The sequence below is a fragment of the Anguilla anguilla genome, chromosome 1 (assembly GCF_013347855.1).
Source record: "Anguilla anguilla isolate fAngAng1 chromosome 1, fAngAng1.pri, whole genome shotgun sequence".
NCBI classification, from domain to species: domain Eukaryota; kingdom Metazoa; phylum Chordata; class Actinopteri; order Anguilliformes; family Anguillidae; genus Anguilla; species Anguilla anguilla.
The window spans coordinates 60,554,270-60,577,600 of NC_049201.1; the positions used below are offsets into that span (position 1 = coordinate 60,554,270).

General features: G+C 41.5%; 1 protein-coding gene across 2 annotated transcripts in view; it reads right to left on the reverse strand.

Annotated features, from left to right (window-relative positions):
• Positions 1-23,331, reverse strand: part of LOC118212829 (alpha-catulin-like) — a 39,817-nt gene that overhangs the window by 7,042 nt on the left and 9,444 nt on the right. Inside the window, exons 2-15 of one of the 2 annotated variants that reach the window (XM_035391252.1) lie at positions 17,539-17,728; positions 11,245-11,432; positions 9,635-9,754; positions 8,743-8,832; positions 7,213-7,383; positions 6,186-6,386; positions 4,608-4,694; positions 4,270-4,428; positions 3,994-4,086; positions 3,005-3,155; positions 1,378-1,415; positions 1,181-1,231; positions 720-874; positions 14-62 (exon numbers count right to left, since the gene is read on the reverse strand). In XM_035391252.1, coding sequence (XP_035247143.1) covers positions 14-62; positions 720-874; positions 1,181-1,231; positions 1,378-1,415; positions 3,005-3,155; positions 3,994-4,086; positions 4,270-4,428; positions 4,608-4,694; positions 6,186-6,386; positions 7,213-7,383; positions 8,743-8,832; positions 9,635-9,754; positions 11,245-11,432; positions 17,539-17,728 — 1,743 coding nt within the window. The remainder of the gene's footprint in view (positions 1-13; positions 63-719; positions 875-1,180; positions 1,232-1,377; positions 1,416-3,004; positions 3,156-3,993; positions 4,087-4,269; positions 4,429-4,607; positions 4,695-6,185; positions 6,387-7,212; positions 7,384-8,742; positions 8,833-9,634; positions 9,755-11,244; positions 11,433-17,538; positions 17,729-23,331) is intronic. The other variant, XM_035391342.1, reaches the window with a different exon arrangement.

The window sequence follows — 23,331 nt, forward strand, 5'->3', positions numbered from 1 at the left end:
GGGCGTGTCCTACCTCAGCCTGCTGGAACAAGTCCAGGGTCGTCTTCAGTAGGCCCTCTCCTCTGAATTGTTAAAAACAAAATAAAAGTGTGTGTTGGTGTGGGATTTGACGCAGACTACCAGCTATGGTAGCCAGTCTTATATCAGCTCTGTCATCTTCAGTACTGGTAGCTCACACACTAACTATTCTGCTGACATTTATACAAAATGACAAGTAATTTGAAACAGTCAACTCTTCAGCTTTTTCCCCTTCATACTAACTGTTCCAACTGTCGCATTTCCTCAACTGCTGGAAAAAATATTTCTGCCTTCCCTCTACTGCACAGCTTATTGAAGGCAAAATGAATCTATGTGATGCTGTAAAACATTAATCAAGACTATGTATTTTATTTAACAGCTAAACCAAAAATATTTCAAAGAACATGAAGAATGAGACATTGTATGGTATCCTGCATGCTTGATTTTCAGTGAACTAAAACAGAAAGAATTTGTTCTGCATTCATACAATTAGTCACACTTGTTTAGATATGCTGTTATTAATAGCTAATCAAGTCTATCTGTGCCTTTTTATAGTTCCAATTAAATGTACTCTGTCTGAGTGTAACTGTGAGTAGGCATGAATTTGTGTGTTTATAATCACATATGCGTTCCACTAGGAAGAGGAACTGTGTGTGTGCACGTGCATGTCTGTATGTCTGTGTGTGTGATTTTGTCGGTACCTGGTAAAGAGATACATGGAGTAGGCCATGCTTGACATGCTCTGTGCCTGACGGATGATGTCATGCTCATGGTCATCCCATTTCTCGCACTCAGAGTCCAGGTCTGATGTGATTAGCCTCAGTTCCAGGCCCAGCTTAGCTACAGTGGACTGCTCCTGCAACCCCACAGCCTCACCATCACAATCTTCACTGCTCATCTGCTGAGCTGGACCTCAGCTCCCATCTCTTAGGCCACATAGAAGGTTACAATTGCCCCTTATATTAGCTTATGCTGGAGCACCATATTGATTCATATTCATGTTCCGGGCAAATTAACAAAGAGGATGCACACTGCTTGGAATCAGTAACACTGAACAGCTTCTTATTTACACATTTGAATACATGTTTGGCATTACTATTCACCCTTATGGTGGAATTAAATGATCTTACATGATTGCCTGACATGGCAGTACAGTACTTACCTCAGCATCAAGCTTGACAGCCTTCACCACCTTCAGGTTTGGCAAATGTTTCTGAAGGAAAATGACAACATATGATAATATGCAGAAATGAAACATGAAACGATAACAGAATAACGATATAAAATAACAGAAAACAATGTTAAAGTGTCAGTGTCTCACTGACTTAGGTGTAATTTGATTAGTGATAATTTACTCACCCCTGGCCGCGGTAATGACAGGTATGTTCTTTTATCTCCTCAAAAAGAGAACAAATTGTATTTCTATCAAATTATTTTCTTGTGCTAACCCATCACAAAAAAATAAATTATCATAAAATATAAAAAATAACACTGAACATCTGTCACCTATATGGTGCAAAGACATCAGCAATTTCAAGGACAACTTTTACCAGGGTCAAAATTAAATGATAACAATATGCAGCAAATTTCAAATAAATTAATATTTTCCCCTAAACACTTGTGTCTGACATTGTGCCTACATATTTAATATTTTTGATATATGACAATGCGCATGATGGGAAAACTCCACCCATCATGTCAAATCCCGAGATCCTCCATTTTCCTAACTCCAGTAATTGTGAGTGTGGGTTAAAGGCATTTCAGGAATGCCAGGACACAATGATAAATGAGTGGTTTTATGGAATCACTTGGTGTAAATAATTTGGGTGAAGACCTGCCACAGACAAACCCTTCAGAGGCTTGGGAAGGAATCTTAATGCACTGTGACCACCCGCTACGAACCCAGACAAATGCCTTGGAATTTTATTGTAAGACAGAAACCTTCAAGGGCATTGGGAAATTTTATCCTTGGGATTTTGCCAGCTATAGAGGGCCCCATTAATTCAACTGCTTTAACCAGGGATGTGAGTTCTAAATCATCAGTCCATCTATCACTTTTTTTGTTGTTTTTGTATGTAGCAGATATTTTCATGGTGACAATGAAATAAATTTCTGAAATGAGGTTTCAATATTACATTGCTTTTATCAAAATACTTGACTACTCGTTCTACATACGTATAAAGTGTTCTGTTTAGCTGGTCTGGAGTAAAAGGATACAGTACCCAATAATGCAAATTAATGCAAGTTTAATTGGTATTGGCATCACCTGATTGTGTTCTTTAACCTGCTTAAACATTATGCTAAACAGTTACAGTATGCTGAACTGCTATGCTAACGGTTATGCTAGATGTGATATTAACCTGATATCTGTCATTTGTTACTAAAATAGTTTTATTTTGTGTCATGTACATAACATGACACAAAATAAGTTCATGGCTTGACAGAATATAGTAAATATTTTAAATGTAAGCTTTTGATTGTGAGTTCAACCATGTTCATTGAACAAACAGCATTTGTTGGTTCACAAAGATTTTTGAACTGAAGAAGTCACATTCCAAAACTTGCATTTTGCACATGCCATGTTTCTAGCACTGTCACTGAAAATATTCACTGTATTTTATCAATCCATTCAGAATAGAACAAATACGGATAAAACTTAAGATCAAATAAGACATGAAAACAGACAAAACTTTATTTGGATTAACTATCATTTTTCATACATACAGCAATACTTTTTCCAACCCAACAAAACACACGCGATCAAAAAAAGTATTGGCCCAGTGATAATGATTTCAAGGAAGGGCAAAGACACACACAATCGCAGAGCAGTCACCTTTATGATCCACTAACCCTTGTGTATCTGAATGGGCTGACAGTACAGGCTCACAGATGCTCGAAAAAACACATCAGTTACATATAAGGATCAGTGGCCATAGGCAAGGCCTGTATAAACTGCCAACAGCACACAAGAATAGGGGTAACCCACCTCTTCGTCCCTCGAACACATCATTGATCTCCCTCAACAGGATGGACATGTCGCTAAGCTGTGACTCCCAGGCCTCACAGAACACCTCCAGGTTCTCTTTGGCGATTTTACTGGTTGGATGGAGCGCCAGTGTTTGTGCTGCTGAGATTATCTGAGAACAAATATTTTGGGATTTTTGTATACATTACAAAACTTCTTTGCCCAACATCACCTCAAGAGTGCTTGTTCATCAGATAAGAACTACCAATGTGTGCCAATACAGTATTTCCTGCAAGTTGACTACAGAGAATCTGAAAAGATTTAACAGTGCATTTCACTCTTATTAAAAACAAATGGTAACAAACAGGTGTTGAGGTCAAAAGCACTGCAATAGCTGCATTTATAAAGGATGCAATATATTTTTGGATTCCACCCATATGTTAATTTATTTCTTGAATACACTGAGATACTGACTAAAATCAGGAGCATAGTGCTACTACTGAACCGCAAGCCCAATTTTGCCTTTTTCCAAACCCACTGACAAATTATATCCTGCATTAATTCAATATATATTGAATCCATGCATACTTACAAAATACTTTAATTTTCACAATAATGCAATATGTCTCACTACAGAGGAGACAGCATGAATTCACATTGTCACAGCCATGCTGCTAAATAAAGTATAACAGCCACTTCTAGTTACAAGTTATAATTTAAGTAAAAAGCTAATGTTGTAGAACAGGGCTTTCAATTCTGCACCTGGATGCTCAGTTTAAACCACAGACAGTCAGAAGAGGGGAGGGATTAGCTGAGTCAGGTGGCTAAGCTCCTGTGTAGAGGGTGTAGCTATAAGCTCTGTGCCCCTACAGAACTAGGGCTGAGTGGAGTGGCCTGGCAGACACTGCCACTCTCTTAGTCCAACGTTGGAATAATCCTGCTATAGTTGCGTTTTAGATACAATTTTTCTGCCATGTCAGCGTGGGGCTCTGCTTTGTTTCCCAGGTTACCTGTGGCCCGATGACCTGGAAGGTCTCCTCTGCATGTACACATGTGATCTCCAGTGGCTCGGTCCCTGAGACGTGACGCAGGAGTCTACATGTCTGGATAAAACCAAGATGAACAATGAAAGCACCCAATTAAAAATCAAAACGTGAAGAATTACCTGATCCTGGACCAGCACTTTGAGACAACTTCTAACTTTTCCCAAATTGCATTGAAAAAACTATAGCCCATTTTAAAAGTGTAATTAGGACTTCTGGTCATCCTTTGGCCCGTCCTCTGACCTCGACCAACTGCTCCTTCTGCTCAGTGAGTCTGCAGGAATACTCGTCCACGCCCTCCAGGTTACCCTCCCCTCCAGACACCTTCAGGGCCTTCAGCACCGTGTGCTCAGTGTGGTACTTCAGCAGGTCCAATGCAGGCCCCACTGCTGCCCTGTGGAGCTGAGAGAGAGAGAGAGAGAGAGGGAATGATCTAACACACTACACTCTTTAACATTTCCTCTGAGGATTAAAACCTGGAAACTGAGCTTATAGCTGATAATGGGGGTGTCTGTATTGTGTTAAAGCCGGCTGGATTTGTGCTGTGATTGAAGTTGGGTCAGTGACAGCCAGTGGCTCACCTCCTGCCGTAGTTCACTCACACAGTGACAGGTCTTCAGAATGCTGATCTCCATTTCCTCAGTGGCTTCACTGGCTCCTAGGGACTGCTGCTCATACAGGAGACAGGGAGGAAGACACACTTTTGATAATGCGGTGTCAGTTAAGACCGGTCCAGCCGGAGCCCACTTCTGACCAAACTAAAAAGAGAAGTCCACAGCTACAGCACTGCAGTACAGTTTTATATAGCAGTCCCTCACAGCTTCAACGACTGCAATCTTACACCTTGACTATCCATAGACTGACCTACACTTAATTGGTCCAAACATGTACAGTATGCAAAATGTGTTTATAGCTTCACGGCTTCACATTGTAGCAGGGTACTATAAAAAAGCTGTGTTGATGAGGACAGCATATTTAAGAGCTGGTGAAGGACAGGCGGCATGTAATATTCTATCACTCTATCGCAAGTGTTTGTTGTTGTTAGCGGAAACTTTGCTAGCTCCTGTAGAAAAAGTTAACACTGTAGCACTGCTATATCATTCAACCATCAGTCATACAGTTCCTCAAATTTGCATGAAATGATCAACCAAGTGCAACCACTGCAGTAAAAACACAGCAATCTTTCAAATGCACCTGGAGGCAGACGCCAAAGTGTTATAAGTCTCCCTTTAAGAGGGGATTACTGGGGAATGTGAGAACAGCATTAGGCTCAATAGGGATTTGTTTCTCCTTCACTTTCAATTACCTACATTTTTGCAAACAGAACAGAAAATATGGTCTCAATTGTCAGTTATCCAGTGTTTTTTTTAAATTTTTAAGTCAGATACTGTTGTATTAAAAAGAAGCACCTAAAAAAAACAACTGAATATAGCTGCTGGTACAGACCCAGGGCCTGTCCACTCTGAGACCTTACTCATTGTGTGCTTACGCTTGAGTTTTATTATTCAGCCGTTCGGACCATAAAGGTGAAGGGAAGATGAGAGACAGATGGAAGAAGCTCCAGGGTGAAGGAGGACAAAGGGTGGTGCAAAGCTGAATATATATCCCATGCTGCTGTCCATTATTCAGAAACCTAGCAACTATCTTAGCAGTAAGGTATATGTGTTGAATAGGTGTGGAAGAGCACTCAAACTCAAACACCTCAAAAGAGGAAAATGTCAGCCAAATCTAGAATCTCCCTTAACGAGATAGCAGTTCTGAAAGCAGCCAGACTGTGCTCAGCTATTTGCGACTGATACAGTCCTCTGTTTCCACAGTTCATGTAGGACACACACGCGAGCTGCATATCAATATGAGATCTCCTTTTTGGTAATGAGAACTGCATACCAGTTGCAAATTTCACTGGATTATTCACATTATTCATCTCCAAATATGATGCATAAGATTCATAAGAAGTTTTTAATAAATAAAAAAATAAGCCTCCTAGTTTTCTTAAATATGAGATTTGTTCGCTTGCAAAAATAAGGAATATTTTCAGAGGAACTTTTAAGTCCTTATCAACATGAGTGTGACAGTGGATTCACTTGGTGACAGTTGAGGGATGATGTTACTAAGCCCCTTCCCTCAGGATCAGTGGCACAGGGGGTGCCCACACTCACAGCAAGCTCCCAGTGTGCGCCCAGCTGCCTCAGCTCCTGCCTGGCGAGGTGGCACAGCTGCAGGATGCTCTCTCGATGCTCATGGCTGGTGTAGGCTGAGTCTGTGAAGTCCTCGGTCTGCTCCGCAATACGCTCCAGCAGGGCTGTCAGACTTTCCCGGGTCACGCAGTACAGCTGCTCCCGCAGCCCCTCCACCTTGGCCTGTCAGGGGGGAGAGTGGTCAGGAAAGGCCTAGGCTTCTGCGAGCTTCCACAACGGCCTGCAAACAAGCATGAACAGCCTGTGCATCTGGTATTAATAATCAAACCAAGCTATGGATTAACACAGTGGAACATAATCACAGTGCAAGACCAATATTTTGTTTCAGTTAAAGTGTTATCAGGAGAACCACAAAAATGACAAGGTAGACAAAAATGGAGAAACACTGAAAAAGAGACTTGTGCAAAGTTGTGCAAAGCTTATACTACTGGTTATACTACTGACCACAACTGGAATAATAGCTAGCAGCTGCTGCTGATTTTAGCCTATCGTTAGATCTAAATACAACTGAACAAGCACGCTTACTTTTCTGTCAGTGGTCCGTAACTGTTGTCCAAAACATGAGAACTGCTATTCTTGTTGAAATTAACAATGTAACATAGAATCTTTGCATTCCTATATTCTCTACACATAGGGAATGTTGTGTCACATGCTACCTTTTCTAACATTAGCCCTCAGGCAGACTCAGTATGAAACTCACATTAACCGCAGATGAAACATGTTCAGGTGGAACCCACATTTTTAGGTATAGCCCACAACACAGGAGAAATGTGCTCAGTTAAGGTCTGCATTATAATCAAAACCTTGTGCTCAGTTGAGCTCCACACTATGTTTCTTTTGTTTGGTCACTTCATAAAATGACTGAGTGGGAGCTTTATATGAAAACCCAGATTCTATCTGTACTTTCAAATTACTCCTTCCACCCTGAACCTGAAAAAATTGATATGTGGACATTTGGCTTGAATGTAATTTCCTCTGTCAGAATCACCTTGAAGTCCCTGATCCCACAGTAGATACTGACGGGCAGGGTCTCAGCGTCCGTGCTCGGCCGCGTGTCAGTCACAATCTGGACGACCAGCTCCAGGGCGAAGCGCATGCGCTGGAAGACGGCGTCCTTGTTGATGCGAGCAGACTCGCAGTCTGGGTGTCTCAGGCAGGTCTGCAGTAGAGCACGATTATGCGCTCAAACGGACCTCCTCAAGAGGAGGCAAGCACTGCATATACACTCACATCCTCAAGAGGAGGCAAGCACTGCATATACACTCACATCCTCAAGAGGAGGCAAGCACTGCATATACACTCACATCCTCAAGAGGAGGCAAGCACTGCATATACACTCACATCCTCAAGAGGAGGCAAGCACTGCATATACACTCACATCCTCAAGAGGAGGCAAGCACTGTATACACTCACATCCTCAAGAGGAGGCAAGCACTGCATATACACTCACATCCTCAAGAGGAGGCAAGCACTGTATACACTCACATCCTCAAGAGGAGGCAAGCACTGCATATACACTCACATCCTCAAGAGGAGGCAAGCACTGTATACACTCACATCCTCAAGAGGAGGCAAGCACTGTATACACTCACATCCTCAAGAGGAGGCAAGCACTGCATATACACTCACATCCTCAAGAGGAGGCAAGCACTGTATACACTCACATCTTCAAGAGGAGGCAAGCACTGCATATACACTCACATCCTCAAGAAGACACAAGCACTGAGCACACACTCACATCCTCAAAAGGACACATGTACTGCACACACACTCACATCCTCAAAAGGACACATGTACTGCACACACACTCACATCCTCAAAAGGACACATGGGCTGCACACACACTCACATCCTCAAAAGGACACATGGGCTGCACATACACATGCTCAAGTGGGGACAAACATCTCATTCAAAAGTTCAAATCCATGAATGGATACAAATACTTCACTGGCACGGTTGCATTCTCAAGTGGACACACCCAGACTGACTGGCTGAAAACATCACTCACTCATACACAAAGAACATACTTCACACACATCTCCCACAGGCCAACCAAAAACCAATAAGATCATCAAGGACAAAATCAATAAACTACAGAATTACAGAACTACAGAATTAACACTGGATATTTTGTGCACTAAAGAGGAGTGTATTCAGTGCAGTAAACAGGAGTTTCCTTTTCACACCATCTAGCTCTGCTTCATATGCAAAATGCAAATAGTAGGCATTACCATTCGCTGATTGCGTAATTAGTAGTAGCCTTAGTAAATAAGAGTTTAATTTCAGGCAGACTGCGAACATACTAACATACCCTCGTCAGCCCACAATTTGCACTGCAAGTTTTATATGCGTAAATCTGGCTCTATGGTATGTACATTGTCTGACAAAATACTAACTTAGACACAATACCTGTAGAATGTTGCTTGCCATAAGGGAAATACTGTTTCGATACTGAACAAAATTCCAGTCCATGTCATGGTGATACTATGCAAACAACATGCCTGATTTTCCCAGTTACCTTGGAGGCTGTGAGGAGCATCATGGTGCACTTCTCCAGCACAGCACGTGCGACAGCCATTCGGGCTTTCTTCTTCTCATCTTTCAGATCCTAAGGAGAAGTGACACCCATCCAATTGTGAGGTTCTCCAATACATAGACACAGGGACAGACAGACAGACAGACTGACAGACAGACAGACAGACAAACACACACATGCTTGCATGCACACATGCATACACACACACACAGACTCATATTTGGACCTGGTAAATAGCAATGACTGAATTCATTTTTCATAACTTGAGGGTTTTACAGAGCTTGGAATGTCATGAGAAAACAGAGAACATCCATGATTTCATGGAAAATTATATGATATAACTTTCATAACTAGCATACACATAACATTTCCAAGCACTGCTAAATTAGCTTTTGAGAGTTTGAGATTGAAGCTTTCACCTGAACAATTCCAGGAGAAATTTTAAAATGACAGAAACACTGCTTAGTGCCCACAGAAACAACCAATTCCTTTCCATATTTAGGACTAGTGATAACAAAAGGGAATCTTTATCTTTAATCATACTGCGCTGCAATAGCTTCAGCCGTTGGAGCCTGAAGCTATTGCAGTAAAACTGCCCTACTGTGTAGAGAAACAGGCAATGAAACACATTATTTCTCTATAATGTGAAAGTTTACATAATACAGAAAATATCCACCATTAAACATTATTCTGAAAGCACATACATGTGCTTCTCTGGACTAGTGATTGTTGTAGGAAATAGATGGGTTATTTTTCCCTTTGACAAAGAGAATGGTTAAGTCACCTTCAACGGTAGGTCAGGAGGACTACATTCTTACAGAGTGAGAGGTTAGGGTGCCAATGCTCTGATAAAGAGAAAGGTTAGGATGCTCACATTTTGCCTGTCCCCAGTAAGGTGTGCAAACTCCACCATCTCGTTCCCAAACTGGCTGAAGATCTGGACAAATTCTTGGAAACTGAAGACTCTCTCCAGCTGCTCTAAGGTGATCAGCACCTGCAAAAAAACAACAGGACTCACAACTTCCAGCATCAACCAAGGCAAGTTCAGGAATCTCCAGTGTGCAGAACGTATACACTGGAAGCTCCAATGAAGGCCACTTGATCACTTATTGTTCTGAAATTATGACAAAACTATTTAAATCTGATGAGACTGTCAACATATACAGATGAGAGACAAATTAAAGGAAACACCAACCATTCAGTGACCCCTCGTGCCCTGTGGATGAGGGCACTGTCACCCTGTAGGAGACTCCTATCAGGATAGAAATGTTTCATCCTAGGATAAAGGTGGTCACTCAAATTAACTTTGTATTGATTAGCTGACCAGAGAGACAAATGAAAGATTGAAAGGTGATGAATGAAAGTTTGTTTGGAAAACGTGGTCATCCACAAAATGGATTAAGGATCGTAATTAACTCTCAGCATTCGTATTCATTCACAGCATTTACTTATCCCTTGGAAAACAGAGAATTCCAATAATTCCCAACAACAATTACAGCTTCTCAGCATTTCCACTTCCTCATTGTCCAAAGAGCTGATTACTGCTGCCTATAGAAGTGATTTGCTTGTACAGATGCAACTAATCCTTTAAATAAAATCATGAAGTGGGATTACGGGAATCATGTCATGAGAAGACACAGTTCACAGAACTCACAGGACACGCTAAAAGGCACGTTTATGATATCATTTTTACTCTGCAAATCTCTCTCTCTCTCTCTCTCTCTCTCTGAATTTACTTCTGATAGTCCATGGCCTTTATCCTTTCTAACCAGCCCTCTCATTACTCAATTAAATCGCATTATCATTAATTTGCGCAGGCCACTTAATGAATTTACAGTGACTGCAGCGTGGGCAGGGAGAGATGAAACTGCCGGATCTGAAAGCAACAACAGTGAAAAGCCTGACTCAGGCCTCCATTTTATTTGTCTGCTGCAGGCTGTGCAATCTGAAACAAACGGTTGGCTTAATAACAGTTTTTATTATTAAGGAAGCCATTTGTTTCAGACCACACAGCCTGCCCAAGATAAACACAAACGGCTCCCCATCTCAGACAGTGGTGTCCGAACCTGGAGGCTGAATTGCTCTAAGCAGTGGACTGCAGCTGTAAAAAAACACTGATGATACTGGTTTTTTATTGGACCGAACTACCGTAAATGCACACGACTATTCATAAATGCATACGACTGTACTGGCGAGAAGCTGCCGGCTGTTTTATGATTGAAATGGCTGCAGATTTAATCTTCATCATAGAGGTGATGGAAGCGCTTTCCTTTAAATATTACAGTAGTTGAATTCTGTGCCCTTCGATGTTGATGAAGTAGAGTGTGGTAGGTCAGTGTGTGGCATACGGTATGTGTTGGGAGATGTGGGGGGGTGGGGGCGGGGGCGCTGGGCAGATGTTGAGGTGTAAGTGAATATATGGATATATACGAGAATGTGGCGTGGCCGTGAAGTGGAAGCGTGCTGTATGACATCGGCACCCACCTTGTTGCGGGAGCTGATGATCTGTTTGATGACGATGCGGTCAGCCAGCACCAGCACTTTGGTGACGGAGGACAGCAGCATCCTGGCAGCCTTCACCATGGCCGTCCTGTCGGTGAAGGCGGTGTTCCGCCCATCTGGCTCCAAGGGCTCTGTGCCTGCCGCATCTGTGAGCCGGGCAATGGTGTCTCCTGGAGAAACAGCACCATGGCACATGGTATAGTACACGAACACAGAGCTAGCACAAGCACATTCAGTTTTACCCTGGCATGTCCCGTGCTGTGTGTTTCCCAGGAATCATTGGCCGTGTTTAAAAAAAACAAGCCAAAGTAATCTCACTGTTAGGTTTTAATATTTGATTATAGAGGAAAGGAGCCCATTGGCAGGGCTATGGCAATGCCTGCTTTTGTAATGGAAAGAAAGTAATTTTTATCAGAATGTAAGTCAATTAGTGTAAAAGTCGGATTTTGAAATGTCCTACATCCCAAAGACGCAGCATTCCATGACCTAGCACAACCACAGGTGAATGAATAATGCAAGGTTGCCCCTTTAATGTCATTTTAGATCTTGGATAGACAGTTTTATTCCTTTATTAATTTCACCAGGCAATAGCAGTTTTTCCTCATTAAATTTATGACCTTCTTGATCTAATCAGTACATTCAAAACAGCCACTTTTCCATGCCAGGTCCAAGCTTGTTTGCAGCTTTAGTTTTTCCATATTATTTTCCAGGCCATAAAGATGCTAAAAGAAGGATTTAAACCCCTTCTGGTAAGACCTGCATGTTGTCCTGATCTTTAAGTGGGCCATACATTATACTGGAAAACCAAACCAAAGTAGGCCAAGTTTGGTTTGTCCCTCCACCTGCTAGTCCATCTAGATTCCCTGAACAGCTGAACTAATGTACAGCAGCTACAGTGTTCAACGGAAGCCAATGCTTAATTAAAGCCCATTAATACCTTCTAATTAGATGTGGTTTTTCACTTGCTTTTTCACTTCTGTAAAACACAGCAGTGGTGCTGAGTCACTCTGGAGAGAGGTTAGGGTGAAGGGGGCACTGCGCTGTAGGAGTCAGACATTAGACTGAGGTGTGATCCCATGACACTTGGCTCCCTGGTGTCTTGCCAAAATTCCTCAACCAAACCAGCAAATCAATAAACCTAATAAATCAATGCATTTTGAATTATTCTTAGAATTATTATTATTTTTATTAATTTGTGTGCATGTTATTTTCATATACATCCTATCTGATGTTTAGGTCCAGTCTGTGATACAGTTCTTTGATACTTAGTGTGGTTCAGATCTGCAGTATACGATTCTGTGACTATATGTTTCAAAAGCAGTAATATAAAATGATATCTTCACTTCAGAGCAAGTCCAGTGACTTGGAGCAAACATAAATTGAACTCCCACGCCCTTCCATTCCATGTCCTGTAATCTTATCGGACAGGTTTCTGTGCCAAGCCAGCAAAATGGATTCAATAACTCCCTGGTGCCTGCTTCACTTCACCTCAAAGGTTCCCTACGAAAGAGATCAGCAGGTAATAAGTGTGATCACATCCATTACTGAATCGGTTGCAACTGAGTGTGTTTAAGAAGCTCTTATTTAGTTCCTTCTGGCTACACATGAAAGAATGGTCAGAACCTTGAAATACTTTTTTTCCTGAAGATTTAGACTGCTTTCCTCTGCAATGGGAAAAGGCTCATTCTTGAATCCATGGCTAGCAGTATTGGAAGATGAAAACACAGCACCTGAATTAAACACAAATTCACGTTTGTATTCTTCTTCAGTTAGATTTTTAATTTGCATAATTTGGACAGTGTTGAACAGCAACAAATTAATCACAAACTAAACTGTAACAGAAGTGAAAGAATTCTCATTTTTAAAAACTGTATTTATTCTTAATGCTCTTATCCAAGAAGGTTATCAATTTTAAGAAAGCACAACATATTGACAGCACTTTACAAGAGAAATAACATATAGTAACTACAGAGCAGGCAGAATTACAGGAACAGACATGAATGAAATCATATGGATTTATCAGGTTAAAAGACAATTGGTTAGAATAAATATCAGAAGGAGCCTGCGCTACCTGTCCCTGTGCTTTGATTTCATTAAGGTGTGTGCCATCAATGTAGCATGATTGTAGCATGTGTCGACATACAGTATACAGATAAAGGGGCTCGTCCTATTAGAGCAGTGCTCTAGTGTGTGGATGGGCCCCATGGTCTGGACCAGGCTCATGCCAACTGTAGCTGGGAGCCCCACAGGGTAGCATATAATTGGACGGGTGTTCCCTGGGCTGGCAGGCATCTCAGACAGCAGGACATTAATGCCTCCTCGTCCACTAATGACCCTCTGGGCTACAAGTCTGTTTACACATGCTATACATGAAGTACTCTCGTCTCCTCTGTCTCAATGTCTTTGCAAACTTTACTCACGGACAGCAGAGCAAAAGGAGGCAGTGCCTTGACATCAATAGAAATTAAGGTGTGTGTGCTTATCTATGCTCTGCCACTGCAGCAGGTTCCAGCGATGAGCCTGACCGCACACAAAGCCGGCATTCCAAATCGGTAGGAAAAAGCGGTCAAATTAAATTAGCAGCAGCTAGACAGGTGCTCTTAACTCCGAGGAGAAAAGATCTTTGGTTGGCTGAGAGCGTCTTTCTACACAATGGACTCCTATTGAATCCCAGCAGGAGAAAATGTTAAAAAACACCCAAGTGGGTGACTTTCATATGGATATTCCAGCATAATGAAGTCTTTTTAAGCATATGCCATAGTGAATAAAGTGTCTTTGTTTTCCACGACTTATCCTACAGTACATTTTCTATTGCACCATTGTTAAGTGAACCAATTTACATCCTTTGTTGGAGTACAGTAAAGTTCTATGATGACATAGCTGACCAATGAGGATGACTGCAGTTTTCCTGAGAAAAGCACACCTCTGAACCAGAATCACCAGAACCAATATTTATTATCAATACGAAGAGTTTTGTTCACTTTCAGTATGAGCGGCTGTAATGCTTCCATTTCATAAGAGGCCTCCATTGCTTCGGATCCATAAGAGGATCCGAAGCAATAATAATTGCAGTTCCACTGCGAACTGCTGTATATTCTGTATGCTACATTTGTAACATACTGTTTGATTTACACTGGGAGACAAACACTGACTCATGACACAGTGAAGATTGTCTATGGCTGAAGATGTGGACCTATGCCTGTGTCTCTACAGCAGTAAACAATCCTGAGTGTTTCCGATCGATGTGTCCCTGCTGCTGCAGTGAGCGCTACAACACTGCTCTACCGGTGAATAAATCTTGGGTTGGACATTTCCCCACTAATAAGCTCTATATTTGTGCTTATTTGTCTCGTGATAGGTCAGCACCTGTTCTCCTCTTGTCAATATTAATTATATGCTGTGTTCAGAGCCCTTCAACACTAAAGAAAATGCACAGCAGAAGGGATGAAATATATCACAGGATTAAGAAACATATATATATCAAGTTCATTTTTTTCTACTATTGGCTATTCAGGATATGTGAGGGTAGAAATGCTCCTTGCAGTTGTTGTCCATGGTTGAATAACTTACTGGTTATTAGAAGGTGGCGGATTAGAATCTTTTCGCCTCACCACCCCCGTCGTACATTCTTTTCCAATAACGGGACAGCCCATCATGGTCAATTCCTTTCAGATAGGCCACTGTTGGACCTTTATAAAACACAATGTCCTACTTGCTTCAGGAAAATATCCATCAGTACAAATTTTAGAATATGTAATAAAATTATGTATTCCAGTTAATAAGCATGTGATTGTCAGCCATGCTTTTAGCTAGCTTGTGTAAGTCAGTATATGCTTAGTGAGGACAGCCCATCTCAGTGTTCTGTCAGAATATCACTGTGCTATAAATGTATGCAAAACCTGCCTATATTTCAGCATCCTGACTGCAGCGGATGGAGCTCAAAACAACCAATGTACTCTGTATGAAGACTATCTGTCAACTTAGCACTGACAAAAATCCACGTCTTTTGCTGTACCCACTTCAATCATTACTTAATATGCTTGGGGTTTTATTATATTTAAGAGCAATTCAGGCTGCAGCCAAAACTTGTATACTTGTATACACTTGTAAGTGTTTTTAACACCAACACATTGAAACATTTCACAGTACTGTATTACTATTCATGAATTTTACGTATATGATCTGGCATAGGGCTAGTTTCTCATAGAGCCTGCTCAAATTGAAATTCAGGGCTATAATTGATTTATACATATATAACTCATAATACAGTTAATTACTTACTAGTTAAAACGTAATTGCTTGAGTATATTGAGTCCATAATGAAAACGTTTGCCAGGTCCCCCTGGATAAATACAGAATTCTAAATTAAAAATGCATTGGACTGTTAAAACCAATATCAAAAGCCATCACACGTTCATTTTTGATTGACAGCATCAGCGGATGCAAGCACTCTCCATCTTGCTCAGGAATTTATGCCTTCGGTCCCAGATGGGAAGTGGCAGGAGGGAGCTCAGCTGCAGTTTCGGGAGGAGGGTTCATGTCAGGATAGGGGTTCATGTCAGGACAGGCTTATTCTGCAGAGTGCAGGGGGACTCTGAGGAGTCTGTACCACTTCATTATCACCACATTAACACAGCATCCGCGGCACTCCAGCACCACGTGCCACCGGAAGCTGCACACAGACAGTTAGCGGAGCGTTTAGATGGAAGTCACCCGTTTTAGGAAAAATACACACCACTGAAATGCCAGGGGAAAGGCAGATTCAGGCCCTCAGTGCACCGAAACACACTGTGTTTACTTATCACAAATTCATCTTTGGATTCTAATATAGATAAATCTCTCTCTACCAACCTGGAAAGTGTGACAACTTATTCTGACATGCAAACATATGCATACGATTATGATGAAGAGACCTGACAGTACACATAACATATATACCTATGTTGAAAAGCAAACCTTAATGGAAGTATTGTTTGTAAAACTAAGCTTTAAAAAGTGTTTGGACAATTAAAATTTTAGGCTACTTGAATTTGTAGGAATGTGATTGACATGTAGTTAGTATAAGTGTTCCAGTGTACCCTTTGTTCCTTTTTTCCCCCTTCACATCTCCTGGAACAGCCACAATATGATAAATGGTATCTTTACAAATCCAGTGATGCATTGCCAAAATAGGATGATTTAGGACAAACAAAAACTTCAATGACTGGTCTGTGTATCATTATAACAAGAAGTGTCAATAAATAAAAGGTGTAGGTGTGCTAAAGGTGTCAAACCTTGGCCTGAACTGACCACTGCATAATAAGTGGTATGATTAACCAGTCCAGCTGGGAACAAATCATATTCTTATGATAGCTTTTTTTCCACCCAGGGAGTTTTACCTCACTGCTTGCTTTTAGGGTGTTCAGGCCTGGTTTTTGCAGAATTTTCCTTATGTTACTCTGTAAAGTGTCCTTGTGACAGTTCTCTGTAAAAAGCACTATACAAATAAAACAGATTTGATTTTTAATATGATTACTTCGTGAATATTCACATGCAAAATCAAAACTCACACAGTTCTGACAAAGAAAAATAGTGTCACACAGAAAAGACATGCATACGCAAAAATATATATTTCTGTGTGTGTGTGTGTGTGTGTGTGTGTGTGTGTGTGTGTATGAATACAATACAAATATAAGCTGCAAAAGAGTATAACTACTAAACAATGCAATCACTAAAATGAACCATTAACTTAGGAAAATCCTGCATTATCTACTTGGGCAAACCAAGAATGAACATAAAATATACTGACTGCTCCACCATCCGTTGAGAATAAAAGAGCAGAAACAAAAATCTGTCCTTGTAGAAAATGAAACAGCAAACAGACTATAAAGACTGTTAAAACATAAATGGAAATTCCAAGTGTATTTGTATGAACTTAAGTTTGTTTATCATGACAATCAATCACCCCCTTCCTCTCTCTATCTCGCTCTCTCACACACACACACACACACTGACAAGCGCAAATACATCCGCGCACACACGCACGCATTCACACATACTCGCACACACACAATGCCAGATACAAAAAAATCAGTATTCTGTTAAAAGCTCATCAAACCTAATTAATTTACGGCTCAACTTGCATATAAACCAGCATAACCAGTAAGTGCCCAGGACCAGGTCTGAAATACTCTGAGGCAGTCAGTAATCCACATGTCCTCCCATCTGAGGAGCAGGGCATGCAGGGACAGACAGGTCCTCCAGGAAGGTCACTGGGTCTCGGTCCGACCCTCTTACCCGCTCGCCGCGCCTCGCTGCACGCCAGGCTCATCTCCTCCCTCAGCTCCAGGTTCTCGGTGGCGATGACCTGGCCCACGGTGACGAAGCGGCCCACGGCCACGCTGACGGCCTGGCCCAGCCTCTGCAGCGCACGCTGGGTCTTCCCCGACTTCTTCAGCTTGTCCTTGTGATTGATCAGGGTGGTAATCTGAAACACATGCGGCAAACACACGTGGGTCCATTTTTTATAACGAGCCTTTGTAACAGTGATGACTGGCCCCAGAACATCATCAATGCTAGAACACCAGGGCCCTGCATAACTAGAAGCATCTCTAAATGGAGTGTCTCTTGTTTAATAAGTGATGCCGATGACCCCACTAAACAGTTTGCTGTACAGCATCACCAGTTCCCACACTCATCTGAATCATCCAGTAGTGTACACCGCATTTGTGAAGAGTCAAGACTGATCAAAGCTCTGATTACGTATTTTACACATGTTACATATACACATACACTGTTACATCATTTCACCCTGCAATAATCAGCCCATTAACATGTTGTGAGAGCCAGGCATGTTCAAAATCTGGCCTGTGTAAATGCAGCCTCAGTCTATAGGCCCATAGGCCCTTCACAGGTCTATTACAGCAGTGACGCTGTCACAAAAAACTGAGATGATTTCCCACACGCTGTTAAAGAGTGACTGTGTCTCCATGGAGACTCATCAGGAGGTGTTTTGCAGAGCAAGGCTCCCTTCCTCCTTTGTTAAAGTAGACTTCTCCACACACGCACACACACACACACATGCACACACACATACACAAAAAAAGATAGCGAGAGAGCGAGCACACAGAGAGAGCATTTCATTTAATTGTTTTCAACAGAGAAGAGTGCAGAAGCACAAGAGCTGTACGTGCAATGTGAAGGGCTGAAAATCAGATTATATAAACTTTCATTCTTGCACTTGATTGAGTGGATGTGACCAATCACTGGAAAATTGAGAAGCATGAAATATCATAAGATGTCAGACAGTTGGTAAAAATAAATATGAAAGCCAAATACTTATTCCAAATACCAATGTTCTTCTAATAACCTGTATTTTTAGGTTTCATTAAAAATCAAAGGTCAAAATGTTGATCCTGAGATTAGCTCAACCAACTAAAATAGGTGCCACCTCCACATATACTCATTAAAGGCACTTTGGACTGTCCTCAATCTGACACTGCAGCATCAGACTAATTTGAATTATTTTCCAAAAGCTTAGAAAAGTACTTGAAAATGAACCCGGCGAATGTTAGTTGAAAATGCTGAGCACACACCAAACTGGCCATAAAATGAGACAAAAATTTGGTGAAATATGCCAACATTGGGGACATTAAGAATGAAAAAAAACCTGCCTGCTTCTCAAACGCTACCCGGAAGAGACACTTTTTTGCATATTAAACAACAGTTACAGCACCTCAAGACCTTCCAGAAGGATCAAAATTGTGCCTGTTTTATTTCCTTTTATGGTCTCTTTTTGGTCATACTCTAAGACTTTGGTCTTGCATTTAAGTGCACAAAAGATATGCTGGAGAGATTACGTCTAATGATTTGCACATGAAGAATGTACTTATTATGGCAACCTTCTTTCTCATAATCAATACCATGCCCACTTCCCTCAAGACAGCAATCAGTCCTGATCCAGGATATAAGTATTTAGCTTTAAATGAACCACAACTTCATTTAATAATTTTTCCTTTCAACATAATACACTAGACATCCAAACTTCAAAATGAGCCACGTTTGAGTGATCTGATTCAAAGTTACTGAGAGGTAATTTTGGCATTCAATTTTGAGTATGCCACAAGGGTACCTAGACTCTCACTCTTTTCAGACATGATATGATTGCAACATCATACTGAAAGAAAGGAAAACCCTCAGAAAAGCAGGCCTTTTGCCCCACACTTAGCACTAATTAGAATCATAAATAATTCACTACCAAACCCAATTACTCGCTGTGCTTTGATTACCATCTCATAGGAATGAAGGAGAGGGAGCACTGGGCTGTTATTGGCTGGATGCACAGCTGCACAGCTGCACCTCATCTCTTACAGGCCTGCACAGTCTCCTGCATGGTCTGCTGTAGGCGGTGTTTGATGTCTGAAAAGCTATGTCACACTGCAAATTGCTTTCCAGATCGCACACATTTTTTGCAGCGCAATCAGTAAACAGCGATTCAATAGCAGTGGGATATATTTCCTCAGAAAAGTCATACTGTGTGCATCACCGCTGTCTGCCATTTGATAGCTGCTGTAGGTTGAAAGGAAAGGGTAGGTAATGAGGCAGAAACAGGTCCTCCTGATCCATGATTACATTCCAGATTGACTTTGAAAGTGCCGGAACTGCAGCATGCATTCCCTGACCCAGGGTATCCACTCCAGTGATAATGTCCCACTGAAACTGCATCCTGGGCTGGCACAAGTTCAGAGGGTGGGAAGGTGGGAGGGGGTGATAAATGGCCATAAGGAGAAGGATCAAGCCAAAAATGGTGCTTCTGTCACATGCTCAAAGTAATTTCGTCCATGTGCACGATGTCGCTAACCCCAACCCTAACCCTGGCGCTAATGCTAACAGTATACATAACCATAATCATATAAATGCGCAAATGCGCCAGAATAATGTCTTGTCTATGGACATGATTGCATAGACGTTTCCTCTTTTAGACAGATGTGCCTCTGGTGTCTGCCGCCAACGCATGATGGGCAGTGGAGCCTGGCTATCATTCTGACAAAGTGTCTGTCAACAGAGAGCAGAAGGGTTGCAGCTCCCTGACTGTCCGGCAGAAGCAGAGCATTTAAGCAGACTGGTCCTTTAAAACAAACAGAGGCTGGCAGAGACAGACAGAGAGGCTGAGATAAGGGAAGAGTGGTGGAAAAGCAGGGGGGCGCACACAGGGGATAGAGAGCCGCGGTGGCCAATGGAGTCATATCTCTGACTTCCTCCTGGAGAGATTAGTACACATTCAGTCTGCACTGTGTAAACAGAGATGACAGAGGCTGGAGAAACACAATATTGACACAGCCCTGACAGAACACGGCACTTCCTGCCGAAGCAGGCAGATGGATAAAATATTCACATTGGGGCTCTCATCACCTTTCGAAGGTTGCAGACCATTTCTAACTGGCCCTGGTGGCACTTGTAGAGCTCAGCCACTTTTAAGTTCATTCAAATGAATACTGAGAAAACCTAAAAAAAAAAAAACTATAGGCGCAACAAATTGAAGTAGAAAGTGGTCTATCCACCGAAACATTTTTTCAGTGCATAACAAAACCCAACATGCGCTGTGAATTGAGGGACGGTGATCTGAAATTTACAGGCACCTGTACGGATAATCAGACTGCTTAATACTTATGCCTGGCCATTTTGGTAAGCCTGTCCCCTGGAAAATTTACTACATAAAAACATTACGACACATCACTCCTGCTTCACCTGAAGTTTCATTACATGAGCTGCAGTACAAAGTTTAGTTTAAGACTGAGTCGTTAGCCATCAGATGGGAAATTAAGTGTAATGACATTCACGGGAACACACAGAAACTGGGCAGATTGGAAAGAGAGGAGTTTTGAGTGACAGCAGATGGCCTCTGGAAGCGTGCGAGTTGTGGCCTATGTAGGTTCCTGACACAGGCAGAGATAAAACATGCATATGTCACCAGGACTGAGGAAGTGACCTAGAGCAAATGACAGTTTAAAAATACCCCAGTCTGAAGTAAATTTAACAGCGACAACTGCCAAATGCATTAGGCTACATCTGCAGCCTCAGTCAGGATTCTGAGGGTAAACAGATGGACAAGGCCCAGAGACAAGCTGCCTTCAATACAGTGACTGATTACAGTACTTGTACTGTAATTTAATATTAGTCTACCAGGACTGTATTACCCACAACAAATAAATGTAAAATATGCAGTGTTGAGGTGAATAAAATATTTCAGTCACATATATAGCTATAATTATGAATGTAAGTAAATCCATAGTTCTCCAGATTGCCCTTTTGTGAAGCACACACAACATACTGTAGGTCTACAACTAAAGGTCATAATGATATGATTTTCTGACAGAGAATTCAGAAATGGAGGTTTTCACTCAATAATTCCTTTACTGATACCGAGAATATTTAAATTTACCCTTCAAGGTAAAATTATTTCCAAGAGATATCCAACATAACTCAAATCACTAAATAAAATAAAATCAATAATACAGAGAATGAACAAAATATATGAATGACAGTGAATTCACCAAGGCTACAGGTAAGCTTTGAGTATGCCTATGGTAGTGTATACACTCTGTCCACTATTGAGACCTACAAGTAAGCACTGAACATTTATCACACTTCCGGAAAGTACTGGCAATTATTCTTAAGGCAAGGTATTCCTGAAGCCTACTGGTACTGTAAACACCAAGTTTTAATGATGTCTGCTCATATGCTCTGACCTGTTCCCCTGGGAGCACAGATCTACCCAGGTAATTGACATGCATGCCCTATGACACTGCAAATTAAGGTCGGAAACCTGAGCCCCTTCCCCCTTAGTCACAGCAAGAATTCTGAATTCCTGGTGACCATGGCGATCAGAATGATAATCCTTTTAGGGTGTAGAAAGCAACTGTACTTCAGAAGGATTTACAGTATGTTTGTGAAAATCAAAATCTGAAGGACAAGAGTACACAATGGGCATTAGCACATCCTCTTTATAAAACTGTCAATTATTGAAGGGAAAACCAAAAATGTGGCAATATTTCACTTTATTTCTCACTGTTCTACCTGCAAATGATTCAGCAGACCTGCTGTTATATGGTAAAGCGGTTTGTAAAGGAGACTGCTGCAGAATACATCACCATGCTGGCTAAATACGGGAAATGCAGAATAAATATGCCAGAAAGTATGGGCCATACAAAAAACATACATTGTGTTAAGGAATGCACACACATCAGATCATTGCATTCTAGTGTGAGACAGTACCGTAGGAGTTATTTCTCACCTGGCAGAATATTTGTTGTAAACGCATCTAATGGCGAAATATCTCATGCACTTATCCAAAACCTGCATTGAATTTTTTCACAGTTTTGTCCAGCTGGCAAAAATTAAAGTTGAGGTTCCTGTGAAAATCAGTATGTCTCAACACTCCAACACTTCATTCTGCAAATGATACTGATATATCTTGACTGGAAACCAAATTGAAAATGCACGCATTGCCAAAACGCAGCACACTTTTTTCTGCATGGAGAAGCATAAAGTCTGTTCGCAGACCAGTGGGAATCAGACTGTGGGTCCAGTGGCAAGGTGTCCACAGGAACGATCAGCGCAACTGATCCGAGACAGCCCACAAGGAACAGAGCTCCCTTCTGTCTGACGCAAAGCCATAATGGCCGCCCTCTTTCAGAACCATTTCACACGGATTACCGCAGCACATCGCTGAACTCCTGGAGCGACAAGGCTTTACCGACCCTTCAACAGCCGCATTTTTATGCAGATATAGCAGTACAGAAAAAATCAGCCCAGTAGAAAATGTGGGATCCATTTGTGTTTCCGTTCTAAATTTAAGGCCTATCAAAAAAAGTCTGATACTGATTTTTTTCACAGACTAGCTAAATCCTATTAGGAATGGAAAAGAAAAATGTAATACATTCTAAGACATTTCGATTCAATAAAAGCCAATAAAAGCTCAGTGTGGATCTTTCTGAAAACAGGATGGCATCAGCATCTAACAACATAGCCAGTAAAATATTGGTCATTGATATCAGCCCCAGATTTTCCAATATGGCACATCCTTATTCG